The sequence below is a fragment of the Carassius auratus genome, chromosome 28, assembly GCF_003368295.1.
Source record: "Carassius auratus strain Wakin chromosome 28, ASM336829v1, whole genome shotgun sequence".
NCBI lineage: Eukaryota > Metazoa > Chordata > Actinopteri > Cypriniformes > Cyprinidae > Carassius > Carassius auratus.
The window spans coordinates 12240927-12265710 of NC_039270.1; the positions used below are offsets into that span (position 1 = coordinate 12240927).

At 36.6% G+C, this 24784-nt stretch overlaps 1 protein-coding gene across 1 annotated transcript in view; it reads left to right on the top strand.

The window, feature by feature from the left end:
* Window positions 1–13: 13 nt before the first annotated feature.
* The window catches only part of LOC113046802 (ubiquitin carboxyl-terminal hydrolase 43-like), an 88879-nt gene continuing 64108 nt past the window's right edge, over window positions 14–24784 (top strand). Inside the window, exons 1-2 of the mRNA XM_026207804.1 lie at window positions 14–933; window positions 5111–5263. Of these exons, the coding sequence (XP_026063589.1) occupies window positions 346–933; window positions 5111–5263 (741 nt within the window). The 5' untranslated portion in view covers window positions 14–345. The remainder of the gene's footprint in view (window positions 934–5110; window positions 5264–24784) is intronic.

Genomic DNA, 24784 nt, shown 5'->3' on the forward strand with positions numbered 1-24784 from the left:
ACTATAGGCTTGCCGTACCGACAGCTCTGCCTCCCTGTCAGTCACTCCATCGCTGGCAGCTTCCCGTCAGTATGAAGTTCCAGGAGCGCTCGTGCTGACCGCCGTTACCGGAGAACTGTCAATCATCCGTTCCAAAACCGCCTGCCGGTATGACGTCACGGGAGTTCTGACCGCGCTACCTGTCAGTCACTCCTTCACGGCGAGCGCGAGGAAAATCTCTGCGCTGATCTGAGCGTGAATCCACTACTGTCCACAATGCTGGATACCGACGCAGCATCAGGTGAGGATAAAAACACTCCGCGCGCGGGAACGCTTCAGTAATCCGGAGGGAAATAAGCGAGAAGTATGGATAAACGCGACAAGAAAGCAAAAAAGGATTCAGTGAAGTCTACGAAACGCACAGGGAAGCTGTTCCGGAGAAAATCATTCAAATCAGTGGAAAGTTTGGTGAGTAAGATCTTGAAAAGTTTGGGGAGCTTTGCTAACGGCGGAGAAACAACCGAGCGCTCGGATGCTGAGGACGACGATGGTGGCTTTGGAGAAAGCGCACCTTGCGCGGGAAACTCAGGTCATGTGAGAAAAGAGGACAGCAGCCAGGTGAGGAAAAGTTGCTCGCTTCCCTGCCGTTCCTCCGTGAGAGAGCGACTGTTGTCGCTGTACGGGGATAAAACGCCAGGCGTGCTGGGTCTGAAGAATCACGGGAACACCTGCTTCATGAACGCCGTCGTGCAGTGCTTGAGCAACACGGACCTGCTCGCTGAGTATCTGTGTCTGCAGCGATATAAACTGGATCTGCGTCGCAGGGGAATGAACGGGGTTATAAAGACTGAGAACGGTCAGCAGGAGAAAGGAGAGGTTACGGAACGCCTCGCGACTTTGGTCCGAGCGCTTTGGACTTTTCAATACACTCCTCAACTCTCGGCCGAGTTTAAGGTAGACTCAAGTAAACTGTAACTTTATTATTTTGTCACTGAAGCTTTTATCCACTTATTACAGGTACAGCATCATCTAGGCATCCTGTGAAAGTTCCTCAAATAACGTTCCCATAGTATTTATTGCATGTATACATTTCGGCTCAAATGCTCTTCTCGTTATGATGGGTTAATGGAGGAAACTATGAGTGTCTAGCAGGAACTTATGGGTTCCATGGGGGGAATTGAGTCTAAAAAAAATGGTAAAATAAACTTGGAAATTGTGACTGGGCAACGCCCAAAATGCACGTATTCCCTAATATATTGATAATGTTGACAAAGAAACTCGTTGGAAAATGTGTGGTGTCAACTATACATATAACTTAAAATCAGCTTTCTGGCCAGTTTATTCAGTACGTTCCCACAGGATGATCTCTTCTCAGAAAAAAAAAAAAAAAAATAGATCAAGATGAGAAACTTCCCACAGATAACATTATCAGCAGAGTGTAAACTTAAAACTAGAGTGCACTCTCAGATAAGACATCATCACACTGGATACAGACCTCAAAGAGGAGTGCGATCTGGAACGCAAGTCTTATGAAACACTTTGCTTTCTCAGAAATCTACTACTAGCGTAACACATTTACTAGAAGAATGAGGACAAAAGAGCTTGATGTATGAATGTATCACAATGACAGTTACATACAGATAAAGTTAAGGCTTTGTCGTCTACATAAAAAGTAAAGTCAATATTACCAGCAAATTCATTCAACAGCACTCTTAAAGACATGTATGGATCCATTAAGAACTTTTGGAATCCTTCAATTCCACAAAGAATTCTCTATAGTCGGAAAAAGGTTCTTTCCATCATTAAAACATTCTTCACACTAAGAAAAAAAGTGCTGTTGTGACATCATCTGCTTCTTTAAGCTCCTCACAAGGTTAAGCCATTTATCTTGAGGAATGAGTAGCTAAAGAGACTAGCAGGTGGGAGAAATCCAGCAAAGATTTCAGTGGAAAAGCATCATCGAGAAGAGGTGGGAGTGTAGCCATAAGGTAGACCTGATGCTCTGATGGGAAACAGAGGCCCAGTTCTATTCACACCCTACTATCAAAAGTCTGAAATGATTGCCTCGAAGGCCCCCAGTCCAAGCTGAATGTTAGACGAATGGAGAATTACAACAATACTCAAGGCAAAATATAAGGCTGTGCCCACTCAAAGACACTTTAATGGATAAATCTGAATCAAAGATAATCTACAGTAGGCTGTGCTGTATTTTGGGTGTTTACACAATACAACATTAACAGCCTCTTCTGATTCTGAGTCTAATGACTTGCATGTCATAAATCTACATTAGGCCGTCTGAGGCATGATTTGCTTTTTCCTGTTGACGGAGCCCAGAGTATCTTGTCTAGAGACGACATAAATAAACTCTCTCTCTGCTTCTCAGACGTCTGCGAGAGTTAATGAGTGCCTAACCGCAGATACGGGGAGCCACCTATAAACAATCTAGAGCTCTACCCTATAATTTATGCCTCCCTCTGCGCTTAACTGCGTTTGCTTAATATCAGCTTCAGTAAAGTGCAATCTATTTCTAATTAGACTAAAATGGACCTGAATTACACAGTGAAAGCATTAAATGTGGTGACTGGTTCGATTATGCCATTTCTAATGCAACTGAAGACCAAGATGTTGTGTATCTTGTGAGCTGGAACTCAAATCAACGAGTTGGTAAAGGAGAAAGAGCTTGTTGTAGAGCTGGTATGCGGTTGATGGATGTCAGGCTGGTATTTCACAGATCACAAGGTCGAGCTAGTAAACTCACAGGGAAATAAATGTAGCAGAGTTAATGGTTGATCTGAGTATTTTACGTCATCAAGTCTGCTGTGTCAGTATTTGGAATGAAAACAACTGGAATTCAAAATTTTGTACTAATAAAAGTTGATCAAACTAGAAAATATATGCATTTAAAAATATACATTCTTTCTTTTACAGGAAACCAAAAATGTATGGCTTATCTTGCCAGGAAGGGTGTACAGAAATCTGTAATAAAATGTTGTCTGAGATAAGAAGGATTACTTTTACAATAATAATAATAATAATAATAATAATAATAATAATAAATGAAAAACCTGGAAGTAGCCTATTTTTTTATTATATAAAATAAAAAGTAATATAATATAATATAATATAATATAATATAATATAATATAATATAATATAATATAATATAATATAATATGATATAATATACTAGTAAACATTTTATTTGTTTTCCTAGTTAAGCTCATAATTAGAAATTACTCATTGTGCATGCAGCTAAAATGACTTTTAAAAATCCTTATCTAGTCATTACTAACAACTCCCAAGGAAATTAATGTTTTAATATGAAATAGACAGAAACTTGCATTGCCAAATAATTTCATAAGGTCTAACAGAAATTCATTTTTGTAACCTTATATTTGGGTTCATTGACGAGATGCTGTGCAAAAAAAGGCCTTTGAAGATCAAAGCTTTGATATTTTAACTGTTCAACTTTTTTATACAATTTTTATTTTTTATTTAATGTCTGATAGTTCTGGGGGCTTTTTATTCTTATAACTCCTATCCTGATATATATAAAATATATATGCGATACAAAACATGTTTGTTAGAATATGGCTGGGGGATGTCTATAAACTAGTGTTTATTAAACAAAAAGCAAAAAAGACCAGTAAAATTCATGGTTAGTCTTTCCTTAAAGGACCTACTTTCAAACTAATACCAGTTCATCCGTTTCTGCACAAAACTACCGTTCAGGTCAAACCTGAGCACTCATTGATGAAAAATAAATCTTTCTTTATTTAAAATCGACAGGAATCCTCGCTTTAATACTATAAAGCTTTCGCATGCGCCAAAGACATTTCACAAGAGCAGAATTCAAATATTCTCCTGTGACGGTTGACCTATATGTTATAAATTAAACATTGAGATCCATTTTCATTCTCACAGCACAAGTCTTGTGACCTTTGACCTAGATGCGTTTAATTAGAAGGTGCTTTGAATGAATGATTGTACCTCTGAATAACTCCTTTGAGGGCGAGGCATTTAGCAGGAGCAAACCATTCCATAGGCTTTTATTCTCTTGAAGATGGGTTTAAACTCTGTGACCACATGACCCACTTTCTCTCTATATGACTAATGTTAAGATTATTAAGTTATCTCAGTCTGTAGGCCAACGGCTTCATATTATTATCTGCGATTTGCTCCCAGCTGCTAGACTGAGTTCGCATGGTTAATGCTGCTGTAATTAATCTTTATGTCACTCAGCATTAAAGTTATGATTTGAAATTCACCTGACATTCAGATGTCTTTAAATGATGTGGCCTTCAAGTCATGTTGTAATCAAATAAGTCTCTTTTGCTCAGCAAGGCTGCATTTAATTGATCAAAAGTACAACAAAAACTATAATATTGTGAACAATTATTGCAATATTTTTTACAAGAATATATTTTCAAATGTAAATTATTCTTGTAATGCAAAGCTGTATTTTCAGTATCATTACTTCAGTCTTCATTGTCACAATGATCGTAAATCATTCAGACATGCTGATTTGCAGTTGTGCTGCATTAATATTTTTGTTAAAACCATATTAACCATGTTATTTTCAAGGATTACTTGATAAATATAAAAGTTCAAAAGAACAGCATTTATTTGAAATAGACTTTTATTATACAAAAATAATTTTACTGACCCCAAACTTTTGTGCAGAAACATATCGAACGAAAACAAATTAGCAAATAATATCACTATTCTAAGGCAAACCAAAGAATCTGCTGGTATCTGCCAATGCATTTCAGAAGAACTTTTTTTGCGATCACAGATGTGAAGAGGATTCTTCATTTATTCATTTGCACAGTTGTTGTCATGATCAGCAGTGAGGAGCATCATTCACTGTATAGCAGAATGCAATTTACGTACATCCTCCATCTGCTCCCTATCGCATCTCAGTATCTAACGAACTGTCTGTTGTGAGTCACATCCACTGCGGTTCTTATTTCACCACTCCAGGATTGGTTTTCGAGAGATTCACTAGATAACTCAGCTTCATTTACATGGAGTGAATAAATAGGATCATGTTTAGTTGGATCATGTTTTTGTGTTGTCTATAACTACTACTATTACTACTTGTGTGACCTTTATCTTGTTTGTTGTCCAGATGACAGTATCTAAACATGGCGCACAATTCCGTGGGAATTCCCAGCATGATGCTCTTGAATTCCTGCTCTGGCTTCTGGACCGCCTCCATGAGGACGTCAACTCATGTTCAACCCTCCCCAGTGGGAATAACAGAAGCAAATCAAGTGGCAAGGTAAGAACAAGCGTGTCTCAGAACCCACCCTGGGCTTGAAACAGAAATGATGCAACATTCAATCTCAAAAATTTGCTCAAAATTGGATTTTCTCCTCCAGTTATGATATATTTTTAAACCAAAAATCATCACTTGAAATATCTGCAATATGAGGATTCAATTATTTTGCAGCATAATATAACATAAGTTACCAACAGCTCTTCTAAACCCCCATATGCCCAAACAGCTGTTACCTCCACCATTACAGTGACTTGGCAAGGTCAGATAGTCTCATCTACACACCCCTGCCACCCATAAACAACACATCTGTTTATGAAATATGGAGATTCACGGCAAGCGCCATAGCGTGCATTGAGCTACAGTGGTCTTCTTGTACATAACCTTGGAATTGCCCAGATGAATAGCTTTTCACAGTAGCTGTGATCTTCACAAGGCGAGATTCATGGGGATTGGGGCTGAAATTGATTCGAAACCCAAAGCGTTTCGCTGGTCTACATGTGTGCAATGATTTCCACTCATCTTGGACCTCAAATGGAGCCACATCACCATTGCAGCAGGTTGCAGAAGGCTCCGCAAATATTGCCATTTCAAGAGAAACATGCACTTGTTGTTTATTACATTAACTTTACACTGAATATAAAAGAGAAATCTAATTTTGTGATATCTAATTGTTAGGAAAAAGCATCTATTTACTAAATTAGGGCAAGAACATTATCCATTATTACTGCACCTTATCTCCACTGTTAGTGTTTAAACACAGCACAGCCCCAATGATGGAGAAGATTATACCTTATTTAGAAAGCTTTTGTCAGGCAGTTTCAAATGACTGGAGGACAAAGGTATATTTTTCTCCATGCACTGTGCTGAGGCTGAACATTAAAAAAAAATCTGCTTTCATGCCAACCATTAGAGCTCTTCTTGTCTGAAGAAAGCCTAGGCTATTTTTAAAATCACAAATGTAAGCAGCTGAAGTTTACTCAACATTACAGGAGCTTTGATTGGTGATGGCTTCTGAGGTCAGATGAGGTCTTTTGGCAACAAACATCAGAGATTGAAAAGAAGCTAATCACCACTGTAAGGTATGGAGTTGTTGTCTACCATAATATAAAGAAAATAAAAATAAAAAATAAAGATAATATCACAATATATAACCAAAAGAACACAAAAAAGAGTGTATTATGTAAGGAATAATTGACACGAAGCGTTACACATTGGATGTGCATTATTTTTCTAATAATTCAATGGCCCGGAGTCAATTATTCTGCTTATACTACAGTTACCGCATCCCAAGACATCGATCAGATTATATATTCAAAGGGATCCGTCAGGTTTTTGTACTTAGCTTGCTATTGTGAGTAGGATTACATCTTCCAGATCTCATCCAGCTAATTCCAAAACGTCAGTTTTAAGATGGTAATGGAGGCTTGAGCCGTTGATTGCATTCTAATGCAGTTATTAATGAAGTTATTAGAAAGAGAGCGAGAGAGACAGAGACACACAGAGAAAGAGAGAGAGATAGAGCTTGTGTGAATTAGGCTACCTCTTCTGCAGCAGCATTTCTAAACAACGCTGTCTCCTCGCTAGTGAGGACACTATATAGGCTAATTGATAAAATCTTCAGGGCAGCACTGAAAACACCTTTCTGTATTCAAAACTTATAAAATAAATTTTACTGGCTTTTCACACGTTCTAATTTGCTCAGTGTTTTTTGCAAAACTCTTCATAAGAACGGCATAATTTCGCACAGGTTTAACAATGTTCTCATTAAGAAAACACAAACACACAATATACAGTAACTACCTCAAGAATCACAAAATGAACACAAACAGCACACATTTATCCCTGTGTGAACATTAAATAGCAAAACCGATGACACACCGGTCAGGATCTCAAGATGTTATGAACAAGAGCACAGCTGATTACGTGTTTTGGTAAATGAATCCTGGTAGTGGGATACAAAGAGGAAGAGGAGGAGAACAGAAAATGAAGGAGACGAGGTCAAAGTAGGGCTGCACAATTAATCGAATTTCTAATTGCTATTAGAAATATGGATGACACAATTATGTAATTGTTCAAAACGGCAATTGCAGTTTTTCTCAATTGCCAAAACACTATAACCAGGCATTTGAACTAAAATGTCAAAACCATAATGCCATTTTTCAAAAAGCACACCCATTTTGCTGAACTATAAACACTATTCCCCTGCTTTAACACTTGAGTCAGATTTGGTGAACTGTTACTGCAAAACACTACACACAAATCCCTACATTTCTCAGTGCTTACACCATGTGGTCATTTAGAAAGCACTAGCATTCAATGTTGTTCACTCAAGTCTGCACAGTTTGAGCTCAGTTAGCACACAATTACCCAAGTGGAAACCAAATGTATCTCACACCAATCAGAAACTTCGACAAATAGATAAAAGTGCCCCAGTCAGTTCATTCAGTTTTGGAACAATGGATCCAGAGAGACGTGATTGAAAAGGTCGAGGACACCAGAGTGGAGGAGGAAGAGGATGAGCAAGAACAGTAAGGAGCGGAGGAAGAGATGAAGGAAGACGAGAAGGACAAGGATTAGGATGAGGACCAAGAAGACAAGGAGTCTCAGATGAAATTCATGCCACAGTAATCAGTACTTCTATTTTTGTAGTACACAGAGAAGATTGAATGGAAGAAGCCTGACTAGACATTACAGTTGATTCAGTCCCAGACAAAGATGTGATGCCGGGGTAGAATATTTTTTTGTTGTTGTTTGGTGTATTGTAGTGTACAGTACATTTAAGGAAAAGAAAATGTGTGAATGTATACATGTGTTCAGCGTGTGAAAAGTTCCTTGAGGGGGAGAACCACAAGCAACACAACTTATTACTGCTTTTTTTTTTCTTTTTTCTTTTTTTTTGAATTTATCTCATCAGTGTGTAAAACTGTGTTGAAGTGTGTGTGTTTTCGACTGTGTGTCATGTCATTTTTGTGCAAAGTCTTGTTTTTTCAGCAAGATTGAGTTGTTTTGAGTGGAGAGCTTCATTTTGAACTGAATATAGGAAGTTTGGTTAGAAGAGTTAGAGTTAGAAGTTATGGATTCGTGTTTACTGTTTTGAGAATATGAGGCATAGTTTCAAGAAATGTGTTTAAGCAATCGAGAAAAACTGTAAATGGCTTTTAGCACACATATTTTTCTGCCGTTGGCACCATGCTGATTGTTTCTTTTTGAACTCGACAGCGCTTGAATGCTTATCAGATGTGGTTTGATGTCGTTGGTTTTGTTCGCCAATTAATAATTTGGCTAGTGACACAAATTTGAACCACTGCTTAGTGAAGAGACTTTGATTTTCTGTAAAACAACCCGTGCAATCAACAGCCTGGTTGCGCAGTGCTGTACTGTCTCTAATTGATGATCTTTGTGTGTATGTGTGTTTGTGTCACGAAGCGGTTCAGCTCCTCCGGCTACGCCTGTGGCTACAGCCCGCCTTAGTATCTCTGAGCAGTACTTTCATCTACTCTCTGTCGGTGCCCTTTTTTGACTGAACTCGATCCATTATTAAAAGTTTTTTTTTTCTTCTTTTAAGATGTTCCTATGCAGGCACACTGATAAAGTCTAAAAATTGTGGTCTAATGCTGTAAGAACATGGGATATAGAGGTCTCAAAAGCCATTGCAAGGTCATTAAAAGAACAAACTGTATTCGAATTGACCGTCAGTGTTGATACACACATGTCAAGCTGCTAGAGACCTGTTTTTCACCTGCAGGCAAACATCTAAAGGTTACATCTAAACGATAATATCCTTCACAAAACGCACTTTTTTGGATGTCAGGAAGGGAACCTCTGTAACCCCTTTCTATACAAGTACAAATACCTCAGAAATCTCAGCAAACCAGACTTTATTTACTTTACTTTCAAAGGTAGTTCGGGCCATTTAATTTATTATTTTGATCAAAACTCTATAATTAATTAAAAATATAAAATAAGCCACTTCAAATGCGATAAAATAAGACAAATAAACATTAAAAATCTGTATTTAATTCATGATTAACAAAACAAGTAAAAATGTGCAATTATTTTTTTTTAAATTATGTAATAAATGTAAATCTATACCCCAAAATATAATATATATATACACCCAATGCATTTTATTATCATTAGAAATGTTTAGATTGTCATACACATTAAGCAATTTGCTGGAAAAAGCAGCTGAAAGTGAGAGGCCCTTTATTTTTTGCGGATTTTATATGAAAATGCGCACACAGACAAGATGCCAAAATGGGACGAGAAGAAAAAAAACTAGCTGTTTAATTCTGATCTCCACTTTGGCCACCCACCCAGCGTTCTCTGTTTCCGTCTCGGATTCAATGTATTTGGAGTCAGGCTCAGGTCACAGGGATGGTGGTTGCCTCAAAATGTCTCATTTATGAGTCCGTACACATCCTAGAATGAGCGTGGCCATGCCAAAAACTCCTCCATATCAGCGAGTGTGAAGACACAGCCAGAGCCCAGCTGTCATTTTCAGACTCACTTTTAAAGACATACATTATACATGTAATAATGGAGGTTGACAAGTGCATGCTTGTTAACAAACAGATCTATTTATTAGACTCTCTCTCTTTCCCTCTCTCTCTCTGACCCCTAAGCCACTGATTTTTGGCATTCCCTTCACCGTGTTTACTGGATATCACTCTGGAAACAGAGCTGGTGTGAAGCCATCTCTCAACGGAATGAAAGGAAGCTTTTGTGAACAAGTGGATGAAAGAGGCGCTTGTTCCGGACATATGGACTGAAGGAGAGCGATAGAGAGAGGTGCAAAATCCCCCCTGCAGGGTTTAAATTAATTTACAGTGATGTAATCATGATTGGGTCCAAAATTCTTACAATGTTACACTTTCTCTTTAAGTTGTCTGGCTGTTTATCACAGTAACTCAGGCATTGGAACCATCTGTCGATACATTATAATGCAACACACACACATTAATCAATGATGGACCACACATGGCTTGACAAGCCTTAAATCCAGGTTGAAAGTGAACTGTAGGGCACAACTGCTAATGGACAGGGAAGTAGCAGTACAGTCTTGCATAACTGCAAACTTGAATATAAACATCTGAAGAAGTTTGTTTCTAATGAAGCTTTTGAAGGCAAGACTGTTATCATCTCTGCAGGAGTTTTTGAGGCCATGGCACTGAGAGTCTCATTTTTCAGTCCCAGTCTATCAGTGTAACACTAGGTCATGCCACCTGCAGATGTTTTCTGTGGACTCGGCATTGGAGTATACACATTAGTAATGGAGATGAGTCAGAGTAGAGGAAGCTGCTGGAGGACTTTTGGTGTGCGGAAAACCACCTGCTGCTGAACATCTGCAAGACAAAGGGGTTGGTGTTGGATGTCCGGCATATCAGGGAACTTCTGAAAGTACCCAGGGAGACAGTATGGAAGTGATGCAATCCAAATTACCTGAGCAAAGAAACGCCAGAGCGGGCTGTATGGTCTGCACTCGGGTACTTCTTTAATGGCATTGATGGTTCCACGAAGAACTTTGAATCCATTGAATCATTCCATTTCACAAATTTGTTTAATTCAAAAATGCTCTTTAGATCAGTGGTTTTCAACCTGTGCGTCACGATGGTATTGCAGATGGGCCACCAATTACTATTAAAATAAATAATAATATTGTTCATATATGTAAAGATGTCTACGTCTGATATAACTACTATGCTTCCACTGTTCGAGCTCGCTGATTGGTTTAAGAATAAACTTAAATCTTAGATATTTTTGCTGCATATCCTACAGCAGCAGTTGTGCCAAGTGATGCCAGCCCGAGTTATTTTCTGTTCATTGCTAGTTCATTCAATAAAGACAGTTAACAATCTAGCTTCTGAGTACTAAGTTATTAACCCAGCAATAGTGGGGTCAGTAAAAATTTTTGTAGTGGGCCGCGCAAACATATGTGTTTGGTTGTGTGGGCCGCGAGTCGAAAAAAGGTTGAGAACCACTGCTTTAGATGATTTAAATGTTCTTCACAAAAAAATGGTTATTTTAAGAAAATCTTTTACACTAAAGATGTTCTGCTAGTGGAGGGGCAATATTTGGGTTGATATCTATTTTAAAAATAAAATGTTAATACAGTATAGTTAATACAAAGATTGAAAAATAATATTTCTTTCTAAAGAAATTTGTGAACTATATTTGCTCAAGAATGCTTTTTGTTTTAGCATTTTGAGTTTGTTCAGTAATCTGTTTGAGTATGAATGCAAAGTTTTACATCAATATAATGCATCAAAAACAAATAAAAAAAATAGCATTTTTCTGTTCCAGATTTTTACTCTTAATATATATATATATATATATATGTATATTAGGGGTGGGAATCTTTAGTCACCTCTCGATCTGATTCCGGAACGATTCTTGATCTTTTTTCCCTCCTTATTAATTAATTAGTTTACCATCTTTAGAATCTTAAAATCCTTACATTCACCTATCCTTACATAAGTAATTAAGTACTTTTTAAAATATTTACAAATTTAAAAAACAATTTAAACAGTACGAATTTTGAACTAATATAACTTCAAAACGTACAAGCATATAGCAACAAATAAAGATTAGCATCGAAACACATTACAAACAATAAGTAAAGAGTGCTTTCAGTATTTAAGATGATCTGAATTTTTTCCATGCAAGAACTGTGAGTGATTTTTCTGAGTGAGTTGTGACTGATCTTTACTGTTGTTTTTTATTATGATATCATAGACAGCGGGCGATCTATTGAGCTGCATGCTCTTCACAGGGATCTCTTTTGAATGTGGTTTATCCTGTCCATTTAATCCCTTACGACATAACTGGCTGTGTTAACATTACTTTTCAGGTCATAAATTCATTTTGAGACACAAGTGCAGACCACTTACACTGGGTCACGCACAGCCGCATGCGTGAGTAGTCTTCACAAACAAAGTGTATGTCAGCATTTGAAATTGAAAGTAGCCTTCTGTTAGTGAGGTTCATATTTTAAATATATAAGTGCACTGCATATAATAACTAAACTCAGAATCAATTGGGGTGGAATGGTTCAATTTACTAACCTTTCTATCTAATCTAACTAATAATCTATATAACTACAAGCAACGGCACAAATAAATACAATAGAGTAAAGATACAAATAAAAGAATAGGTTATTTTCAGTTGTTGTTGTTTTAGGTAGGTCTAACATTAGTTTTTAGGTACAGAATTTGAATAAAGTAATTAAATGTAAAACAGCATTGCATATTTGACTGTATAAATTAAAGATGAATCTTTACTAAAGTTACAAAAGCTATTCAATCAAGAGCAGTGAGTAATTTCTTTGTTGTTGCTGTTCGATTAATTTTAAGAAAGTGCTGTCACTTTAAGAGAAGGCACTGATCCAGTGCAATGATACAGTATGTTCAGCCGGACGGCCATTTTGACAATTTTTGTGTGAATTTATCCATTTAAAAACAATACTTTAGAGAGAGCTTAATATTTGTGCATGTTCTGAGGCGCTGGTTTGTGTGCTTCAGATGAGAGCATGCACAAATCTTCTCAATTACTTTTTTTTTTTTATCGCTGTTGATGTAATGTCTTGGAAGCCAGAATGCGCATCCATCAACAGAAACATACATTAGCTGAATCCTGTTTGTTTTACGTGTTATTTATAAAAAAAACATATTACAGATGAGTTGTCAGATTAAAGTTTAACCGCTGGCTCTGTACCCCTTTACCTAAATTCATTACTTCAGACTTATGTGCCCTCTAGAAGTTTGCTTTCTGCGAGTGAACGACGCTTGATTGTGCAAAGAGGCACAAAATCCCTTTCACTGACTTTAATTTAAATGTTCCCTCCTGGTGGAATGACCTCCCCAACTCAATCCCAGCAGTCCTTAAAACACATCTCTTTCATCTTTATTTGACCCTCTAACTCTAGCACTCTCTATTCTAATTTTATTCTTAAAAAAAGAGACACTTGTCCTTTTTAGACTTGCACTATATTTATTGTTTGTTTTCTTTTAAAACAAAATAGCTTTATAATGTTGTATTCTATCGGTTTTGTTTTTATTTATTGTACAATTATCATTGCTCTTTTGTTGATTTGGATTGCTTCCATTGTCCTCATTTGTAAGTATCTTTGGTGGATAAAAGCATCTGTTAAATTAGTAAATGTAAAGTATCTTTCACTGACTTCAGCACATCTGTGGCTGCAGAATATCACTAGTTTCTCACAATGCTCTGGAGTGATCTCACTCTTTTTCCAGTCTCTTTCCTTGTTTGATGACGTAACTTTGCCACCAAGGATTTTTGAGAGATTTTCAATGGGGTTTAGATCAGGATTTTTGCCTGGACATTTGATTATTTCAGTGTTTTCAGATTCATGGAACCACTTTATAATAATAATAATAATAATAATAATAATACATCTTACTTTATATAACACCTTTAAAAGTTACTCCTCAAATCGCTTTACGTGTTTTACGATAAAAAGGATTCAATGTTTTTTTTTTTTAAAAAAAGAATAAATTAACACAAAAAAAAAAACTAACAAATCAAACATGAACAATTCTTTAGAAAGTGAGTTTTAACATATTAAAAGAGTTTGCATTTCTAATACCATAGGGAAGAGGAATCCAGAGTTTTGGAGCAAGGGAAAAAAAGCTTGGTCAACCATAGTGTGTAGACGAGTTGAGGGAATAGTCAAGAGGCCCGAATCAGAGGAACTGAGATCACACCTAGGAGTGTAGACAGTTAAAAGCTCTGATAGATAATGAGGTGCCAAGTCATGCAAGGTCTTATACGTAAGCATAAGAATTTTAAAGTCTATATGAAACCTAACAGGAAGCCAGTGTAGGGATTCCAAAATTGGAGTTATGTGCTCTATTTCTGGTCCCTGTCTGGATTCTAGCAGCTGAGATTCTAGCATCTTTAACCTTTTGCTGTGTGACAGGGCCAGTTGTCCTGCATGAAAATTGCTGGCTGATTGGGAGATGCTTGCAGGAAGGGAATGGCATGTTGCTGAAGGAGGTTCTGATAAACATTTGTATTCACTCTGCCATGTAGCTGTAGTAGAGGCCCAACTCCTGCAGCAGAAAAACATCCCCAAACCATGACACTTCCTCCTCCAACTTTCACTGATTTCTTTTCAAACTTTGGGTTCAGTCTTTTCCCAGTTTGACTGTGAAGATCATGTTTCCCATTGGACCCAAATAAATTAAAATTGCTCTCATCACTGCAGTGAATTTGGACCAATTCTCTTCACACAACAGGCTCCTCAGCAAAGGTGAGTCTAGCCTTTTGATTCTTTCTGCTGATGAGAGCTTTGGTCACTGCAGAGTGCGGTTTCAGTCCGACTTCTCTTAAATGTTGAGACACTGTATGCAGAGACAGATTCTTATCCTTTTCATCTTATCCTGAACTGGCAAGCAATTCCATCTGCAGTGTTGAACTGATTCTCCATTGAGAGCCTCCACATTATCCTGTCTTCTCATGCATTTGTCTTACATGCAATATAGAAATCAAAGATTTGGAATGACCAACTTCACTTTCTATGGCTGCGATTAACCTTCATATGGACAATCTTCTGTCAGGATGTTTCAGTCACTTTAGAATGGCTCACCATATTGCAAAGTCAGTGAAAACTGGAAAGTTAGGCTGCCAGTTAAATAGGGTTTGTCATATAATTAGAGAAATTAGCATGAGGTACCAGATTGACACCAATATCTAGGAGGTATCTGAAAGTGTTCTCTAATTTTGATCAGAGCCCTTTTTCAAATACAAACCAGATTCCAAAAAATTTGGGACACTGTTCAAATTGTGAGTCAAAAAGGAATGGAATAAGTTACAAATCTCATAAACTTATATTTTATTCACAATATAATATAGATAACATATCAAATGTTCAAAGTTAGACATTTTGAAATGCCATGCCAAATATTGGTTCATTTTGGATTTCATGAGAGCTACACATTCCAATAAATTTGGGACAGGTAGCAATACCAGGCCGGAAAAGTTAAATGTACATATAAGAAACAGCTGGAGGACCAATTTGCAACTTCCAGACGTCCTCTCTTTTGGGGAAGACCTTGCATTTTCCAACATGACAGTGCCAGACAACATACTTTATCAATTAAAACATCATGGTTATGTAGAAGAAGGATTCGGGTATTGTAACGGCCAGCCTGCAGTCCAGATCTTTCACCCATAGAAAACATTTGGAGCATCATAAAGAGGAAGATGCGACAAAAAAGACCAAAGACAGTTGAGCAACTAGAAGCCTGTATTAGACAAGAATGGGACAACATTCCTATTCGTAAACTTGAGCAACTTGTTGCCTCAGTCCCCAGATGTTTGCAGACTGTTATAAAAAGAAGACGGGATGACACACGGGTAAACATGGCCTTGTCCCAACTTTTTTGAGATGTGTTGATGCCATGAAATTTGAAATCAAATTTTCTCAGTTTAAACATTCGATATGTCATCTATGTTGTATTCTGAAAAAAAATTGAAAACTTCCACATTATTGCATTCTGTTTTTATTCACAATTTGTACAATGTCCCAACTTTTTTGAAATCGGGTTTGTATTTGATTTAGTGAAGCTCGAGTGAAGCACGTCAGTGAGATGAAATTGTTACAGTTTTGTGTATTTGCTCTGAAACTGGCAACACACAGCCTAGATTTATACTTTCAGTTTAAATGGAAAGTGTATACAGTATTACAGTTAGATATGTAGACAGTATATACAGTACAAACACATACTGTATATGTACGACAAAAAAAAGGATTTTTCCTAATTTAATAATGCTCTGAAGTCCCAATAAAATCTCATAATCTTGACAAGTAATATTGAGAAGCAAAATCAGCACCCTTCCTTTCATTAAAGCTCATTTCCCTTTCATTCCATCACAGTCGCCTCACAGAGGTAAATACGCTTCATGAAGTGTCCCTCATTATTATTCATTTTGCATACTTTCGGTTCTCCCCGTCGATGACTGAAAGTAAATAAACACTGCTCTGCATCCAGTTCTGAAAGCTTGCCAAGAGCTCTTCTCCACGGAGGACTAGCTTTTCTTTCCCCTGCTCTCTTTATCTCCGTCTCTCTGTGTCTCTTTGTGTATTTGCCCACTGGCATCTCCATAGAAACCAGCGCAAGGTAGGAAGCCAGAGTCTCACAGCATTGCTGGATGAATTGTTGCCCACCTCTAGGGAAAGACACAAAAAGAGACATTTTTTATTTATTTTTTTGTGTGTGTGCACCTTATTGGACTCTTTCTATTCTTAGCTCTCGCTTAGCAGAGTTTCACTTCCTCTTCCTAAACAGATGGTAAAAAGATTGTCTGTTTGCACAATGTTATTGATCGGCCACACTAATGAGATTCCCCTGCATCTAAACACCTAACATATTCATTTGAAGCATTTCATCTCAACACAAGCCAAACAAACATAAAGTCACAGAATCGTTTTAGAATATGGAGCTTGTTTCTCGACAGAAATTATGAGCTTAAAATCCACTTGTTTCTCTCAGTGTTTTCTGTGTAGATAGTACTAATACTGCTACATAATTAGTTGAATGAGTTTCCACTGTATCAACATTTGCAGTATCAACATTTCCCAGATAAATCCATCCGTAAATAACACATATAAGCAAAACAAACTGTGTTTGTTAGTCTCCTACCAACTTTCAGATGGGATTGTAGAATCCAGTTATAAAAGCTCTATGGTTTTCACTACAAACCTCCAAAATAAAAGTTTGGTTTAACTTGAAGACATTATGACATGATTATATTACTATCTAACGTTAAAACAAACTGAAAAAAATTTATTAAACACTTATGTGCAGAAATTTATTTGACAAATTATTTGATAAATAATGCAATGCAATGTAAAGTAATTGTTACATTTGAGTGTGTGTGTGTGTGTGTATATATATATATATATATATATATATATATATATATATAATATTATTATTATTATTATTATTATTATTATTATTAAAGCTCATAAATATGAACTGAAAAGGTCTTCACTAAAAAAAGGCAAAATAAAATTAGGATTTTACTTACTTGAAAAATATATTACTATTTATCATAAGAAATATGTATAAAAAACTGTGCAGAATTTTTGACAGTAAATAAATAAAGAAATGCAATGTTTTAAATGAATTGTTACATTAATACCAACAGACCAATTTTTGTAAAATACATTTTTCTTAGTTATGCATGAAGTTATGTACGTTATGCATGAAAACATGGAAACTTTTCTATTAAAGGGCAGGTTTTTTTTTTTTTTTTTTTTTTTGATCAAATAATTAAATCAGTCAGAATTCTGTAGTCTCTTACCAATAAAATTTGATCAACGTAAAATAAAAAAAAATAAAAACACATTCACTTACATACTATTCTAGGAGATCATTCATATTGTCCTAAAATGTATCTGGTTGCCCCAATAAGAAACTTTTAAAGAACAGTAGCCTATATTGTACAAACAGTATATACGAGCGGACCACATAACATCTTTCAATCATCAAAATAAAGACCCTTCTCTCTTTAAACATGGTCTCACAAATCTACATGAACTACATGTAGAGGGATACTGCATCATCCTTCAAACAAGAAAACCAGATCTTTACCAGAGGAGGAAGGTGGAAATCTTCTATGATTTAAATGTGTTTAGATCATGTAATTACACTAGACTGATGCACATGAAAACACAGTTGAATTAGTATAAACACTGACTCTGCTCAGTCAGCACATCTTCTCTAATGCTGGTCTTTCCATCGCTCTCTTGCTTACATTCTGACTGAGCAATGCTAACATTAGCAAGGCAAACATCCACAGCTCCAGACATATCATTTAACAACTGTCTCTAACAGACTGACTCGACATAATTATTTTTAATTAAATGCCTGCCCTGTTTTACCACAGTATATTTACATGGTTAATGCTTAATTGCCTAAAGGGAAGGAATGCAAACAGAACCATGCAGAAGACATGCACCTAGATTAACTCATTCATTATTCTAATCTATTTACTCATGGAATTACACAAACAACTTTTGTTAGAAATGTGGAAGTAATGCAGACAACAGTGAGAGGGCACATACAGTGCCTCCCATTGATTTGGAGAATTAAAGGGATAGTTCCCCCAATGAAAATTCCCCCGTGATTAGCTCACCCTCAAGCTAGGTGTATATGACTTTCTTCTTTCAGACGAATACAATCAGAGTTATATAAAAATGTCCTGGCTTTTCCACTGTTTATAATGCCAGTGTATTGGGGTCAAGATTTCGAAGCCCAAAAAAAGTACATATATCCACCAAAAACAGTACCCCACACTAGTGTTGGGCGATATGGTCATTTTTCAAATCGTCATATTGTCAGCCCTTGAGATTGACGATAAAAGGTATTATCGTGCATGGGTGGAGCAAGAGAGAGACTCTTTGTTCTTGTCATATCATAACTATTTGGTGTTTTAAACCGCACAGGTGAGTGAGAGAGAGCCTATGGAAAAATATATACTTTAAAACATACTGATAAATTAACATTAAATTAAAAAAAACTGTATTTAAAACAGCTACTTCATATATAGTCAGACGCAACTGTCATATCACGCATTCTGTGACAAATTTGCCGCATCTGTGCATGAAAGTTATCAGTCAAAATCAGTCAACAGTCAAAATCAATAGTATAGATTTCATTTAAAGTCCAGCAGTTTAACACTAATATTGGACATAAACGGACATGTTAAATATAAAGTATGCAAAACAGGTAAGTTCATATAATTGGATTAAAGTTGAATTGAACTGTTGCATTATAAGTTAAGTGATCAGTCTTGAGAAGGACTACGTGAGTACCACTATGAATGAGAAGCTCGCTCTGCCGCCTTATTATTATTTTGTCTTTACTTTATTTGTAACGCCAAGAAAGAGTTAATCTCTCATGTATGATAAGAGCGCATTGTTGTGTAGCAGCCATTAAATGTGTGGGACACCAACTCCTCGTGTCAAAGCGGACAACTTCAGGGACTACAGGCTCTAATCCTCCTGCGCTTGTGCACGCGGTGTGTGCGTGTGTTTGTGGTGCTGAAGTGAAATAGCTGGGCAGTTATCATTATTATATTCTAATACATTAATAGGAAAATGAGCCTAATATTGTCTTGATTATCCATACAGAAATCAGCTTATGTCAATATCTCTGATACTATCATCTATTGGCACAACCCTACCCCACATGGCTCTGGGGGTTAATAAAGGCCTTCTGAGGCGAATCAATGCATTTGTGTAACAAAAATATCCATATTTAAGAGAGTGGTGTTCCAGCGGATGATGTAGGATGAAGGTGTAGCATAAACTCTGTTGAGATTATGCTAGTCTCACGAGAACCAAGTTTTGTTTACAGCAAAGGAAAACCAGTCTTATCTTGGATTACATTGAAATCATCAATATTTCTTTATTGTTCAAACAGTTTTAAGGAACACTGCAGTACATTTACTCCCTTACTCACTAGTTTCTTCTTGTAGAGTTGCTTAGACAAATATCTTACAAGCTTTCTATTGTAAGATTAGTGTGACGATAGAGTCTGTGAGCAGGATCTCCTCTAGGCCGAAAGTAGAGGTGCAATTGTTCATCCCTATTTTCCTCCATCAATTAAAGGGGGGATATTTATAGTTTAGAGCCCAGCAGTTAGTCATTCTCTGAGGAGTGGGATGTCCATTATTAATTATTCTGGTGCACGTGTGGGCATGTGTGTGTTTCTATGTTAAAGTGTTGTAAAAGGCTCTTTTTGATTATCTGGGCCACACTGTGTTGCGACTGCTACAACAGATGCAATGAATCTATCGCATCACAAGGTACGCATCCATCTGTCTGTTCTGGGTTGTGAATTATTCATCCTAACGCCATTGCTGTGACAGCATGTATTGTCTGACTAGACTTTTCAGATAGTTTTCAAACTTATATCTTTCCAGTAAAGTGCAGTTTCTTCTACATACTGTATATGTGACTGTTATGCCTGCTGACACTCAAGACTGCAGAAGGATGAAATACTGTACATAAATACCACTGAAAACATCTCACATGGGCTGATTTAGGAAGCTCAGCCAGAATTACACTGGCACAGGATAGAAAGTAACGAGTGTGAGAACAAATGATCAGAGTAAAAACTGCCTGCTTCACCTATTTGCTAATTTAAAATATAATTTCTCCTATTCATTTTTAATGTCGAAGTGCTTTAATTAAAAAGAGATCTGTGCAAGCTTGCAGAAATGCATGTACTGCAAATGCTAATGATTGCAGAACAAATCTGCATACTGTCCTTACTTCAGTTTCTTAGACCAGCTCTTGTTTGCCTGTGAACTGAATCCCCCTTGCAACAGAACTTTAAAGGTATAGTTGAGCCAAAAATTCACATGTATTTTAACATTTTTCATGAGGCAAAACACCATAAAAGCAGTCCATATGACTTATTCCAGTTCTTCTGAAGATAATATTATATTTGAAAAAAATGAAGAAATTGTAGTGATATTTTGTAGAAAAAAAGATCGATTGTCTATTGCCAATAGCATATGATTTTTGTAATGTGAAAAACTCTGAATCAGGGGGGAAAAAAAAGAAAAAAAAAGAATTTTCTAAATTCCATATGACAGTCCTCTTCATACTTTAAATTCAATTTTTATGACAATATTTTATGATTCTGAGTATATTTATTTATTTATTTATTTATTTTGAGAATTGAATTGATTAGACATTATTTCTGATAAATACAAATAAACAAACAAAATAGAATCAAGAAAAAATGTATATAATGAAGCAACCAAGCAGCGTTCAGTTGGGCAATGCAGAGAATATGCATGAACCCATTGCAAAATCTGTATGCAGAAATATTTCACCCTCATGTGAAAATCCAAATTGCTTGGATTCCCGGTTTCATTATGTTTTTATTTTTGGTAAGTGAACAATGATACAATTTTATAGGTGACCATTGCTGATGTGGACTGCCTGTTGTTTTTATAAAAACCAGATTCCAAAAAATTATAATTTATTTTTCCATAATTTTGGAAGAATTGAATAAATGGAAAAAGTCTCATAAACTTATATTTTATTCACAACAGAATGTAGATAATATATCAAATGTTGAAAGTGAGACATTTTGAAATGTCATGAATATTGGCTCATTTTGGATTTCATAAGAGATACACATTCCAAAAAAGTTGGGACAGGTAGCAATAAGAGGCTGGAAAAGTTCAATGTACATATAAGGAACCGCTGGAGAACCAATTTGCAACTTATTAGGTCAATTGGCAACATGATTGGGTATAAAAAGAGCCTCTCAGAGTGGAAGTGTCTCTCAGAAGTCAAGATGGGCAGAGGATCACCAATTCCCCCAATACTGAGGTGAAAAATAGTGGAGCAATATCAGAAAAGAGTTTCTCAGAGAAAAACTGCAAAGAGTTTGAAGTTATCATCATCTACAGTGCATAATATCATCCAAAGATTCAGAGAATCTGGAACAATCTCTGTGTGTAAGGGTCAAGGCCAGAAAACCATACTGGATCTTCTGGACCTTAGACGTCACTGCATCACATACAGGAATGCTACTGTAATGGAAATCACAACATGGGCTCAGGAATACTTCCCGAAAACGTTGTTGGTGAACACAATCCACCGTGCCATTCACCGTTGCTGGCTAAAACTCTGTAGGTCAAAAAAGAAGCCACATCTAAACATGATCCAGAAGCACGGGCGTTTTCCTCTGGGCCAAGACTCATTTAAAATGGACCATGGCAAAGTGGGAAAACAAAATCACAAATCAAAATTTGAAATTCTTTTTGGAAAACTGGGACGTCATGTCATCCGGACTAAAGAGGACAAGGACAACCCAAGTTGTTATCAGCGCTCAGTTCAGAAGCCTGCATCTCTGATGGTATGTGGTTACATGAGTGTGTGTGGCATGGGCAGCTTACACATCTGGAAAGGCACCATCAATGCTGAAAGGTGTATCCAAGTTCTAGAACAACATGTGCTCCCATCCAGACATCGTCTCTTTCAGGAAAGTCCTTGCATTTTCCAACATGACAATGCCAGACCACATTCTTCATCAATTACAGCATCATGATTGCGTAGAGGAAGGATCCGGGTACTGGAATGGCAAGCCTACAGTACAGATCTTTCACCCATAGAAAACATTTGGAGCATCATAAAGAGGAAGATGTGGCAAAGAAGACCAAAGACAGTTGAGCAACTAGAAGCCTGAATTAGACAAGAATGGGACAACATTCCTATTCCTAAACTTGAGCAACTTGTTATAAAAAGAAGAAGGGATGCCACACAGTGGTAAACATGGCCTTGTCCCAACTTTTTTGAGATGTGCTGATGCCAAGAAATTTTGAATCAACTTATTGTTCCCTTGAAATTATACATTTTCTCAGTTTAAACATTTTATATGTCATCTATGTTGTATTCTGAATAAAATATTGAAATTTGAAACTTCCACACCATTGCATTCTGTTTTTATTCACAATTTGTTCGGTATCCCAACTTTTTTGGAATAGGATTATTGAATTTTTAAATTCAGCTAGTTGTATATTAATAGTTGCATAGCATAATTATTGATCTATATAAATTGTGACCGTATTAAGGTATCTAAGGGGAAGTGAGAACCTTCTTCCTGGTCAGGACACGGTTAAAGATGAAGCTGTCATTAAACACACTCACTAAAAGGCTCCAGATGCAGGACATCAAAGTGCTGCCCAACCTGCCATTTTCAGATGACACCTTTGGCATTGGGTATGTTTGGCAGTGTTTCAAGCAGCCTGGGATCTGCTTCTTTGACTGGACCAGTTCCCTCATCCACAACCACCTCTATTCAAAACAAGGTTCACGTGTTGGTTCCTCAAAAGACTTTGATGTCGACTCATTCTTTCTGAAGCATGAACATTATACAGTAATGACAAGATTAATATCAACCAGGTTTTAAATTAATCCATAATGTTCTTTAATTCTATCCCAGTGTGTTTGTGTGTGCAATCAAGACTATGATTATAACAAGGTATGTTTATTAAACTCACAGAGCAACCTCTGTGGTACAGTAGGTTTGTTAAATGAACTGTGACTTAAAGAGAAAGTAGTAAATCCACAGATTTAAAAGTAAAAAACTTGCAAACAGTTTAAAGGTATATCTTAAAACCGAAAATAATTTTGAAAATGCACTCCGAAAAAATGTGGAGAAATGTAGCATTACATCACTTATTCACCAATGGATCCTCTGCAGTGAATGGGTGCCGTCAGAATGAGAGTTCAAACAGCTGATCACAATAGTCCACAAGTAATCCACATGACTCTTGTGAGGTGAACAGCTGCATTTTTGTAATTAACAAATGAATAACAAGCGAAAACAAACTGTTCTAAACAAATATGTTGGTGGATTTTGATGATTTTAAACGGGATGTTTTTCACTGGTTTCACCAATAAACAATGTTTTAATGTTAAAATGTCTGGATGGATTGTTTCTTAAAACATGGAGCTTTTCACTTCACAAGGCATTAACTGATTGAACAGACTGCAGCTGTGTTGGATTACATGTGAATTATTGTGATGTTTTTATCAGCTGTTTGGACTCATTCTGACGGCACCCATTCACTGCAGAGGAAACATTGGTGAGCAAGTGATGTAATGATACATTTCTCAGAATCTGTGCAGATTAAAAACAAACTCATCTACAACTTGCATAATAGTGAATTTACAGCAAATTTTCAACATTTTGAGTGAACTATTCATTTAACAGTGTCACGTCACATTTATAATCTGCAAGATCAGTAAATATTTTATGATTAATTTGATCACGTAATTGTTATAACTTATAACTGTTATTGTTAAATCAATTCTCACATGAGTCCTTTGACCGTAGGTTCTGTCTTTCCAGCAGTAGTTGAGTTACTATCAAAAGACACATTCCCAAAGGGTATGGGAGCATTATCTTCTGAGATCTTGACACTCATTAACCAGGCTGGGGCAGGCAGAAGAATTTAGTGAAGTGATAAGCCCACTTGTTGAATAATGGCCTGAATTCTTTTCCTCCTTTTTGCCCTACACAGATAACAATGGAATGTGTATCCGTATACAGCACTACATTTCATGGTGTTGCCTGTGGGACTTACTAACTTAGTACTGGGCTCTCAATGGACATCACAGGGCTCTTAAGGGGGTGGGGGGGTGGGGGCTGCTTTCACTTCTTTGACAGCAGCCATAAATTTGATGCTGCAAAATTCCCAATGCTCGACTAATTTATTATTTGCAAAATTGAGATAATTAACATTCCATTAGAGACCCTCTGCTATACATCCTGCAGTAAAATGATAATGATTTTGCGTATAAGTTATAGCTTGTAGTTCGACAAGCTACAGCTTTAAGTAGTTAGTCAAATTACTTTTTAGAAAATGTATTTAGCTACATAATGTAGAATTCAATAAGAATCTTATGTTTTTGCCACAGAAACATTGAGGGTTTTCAAGATTATTCACTGGAACGCATCAGAT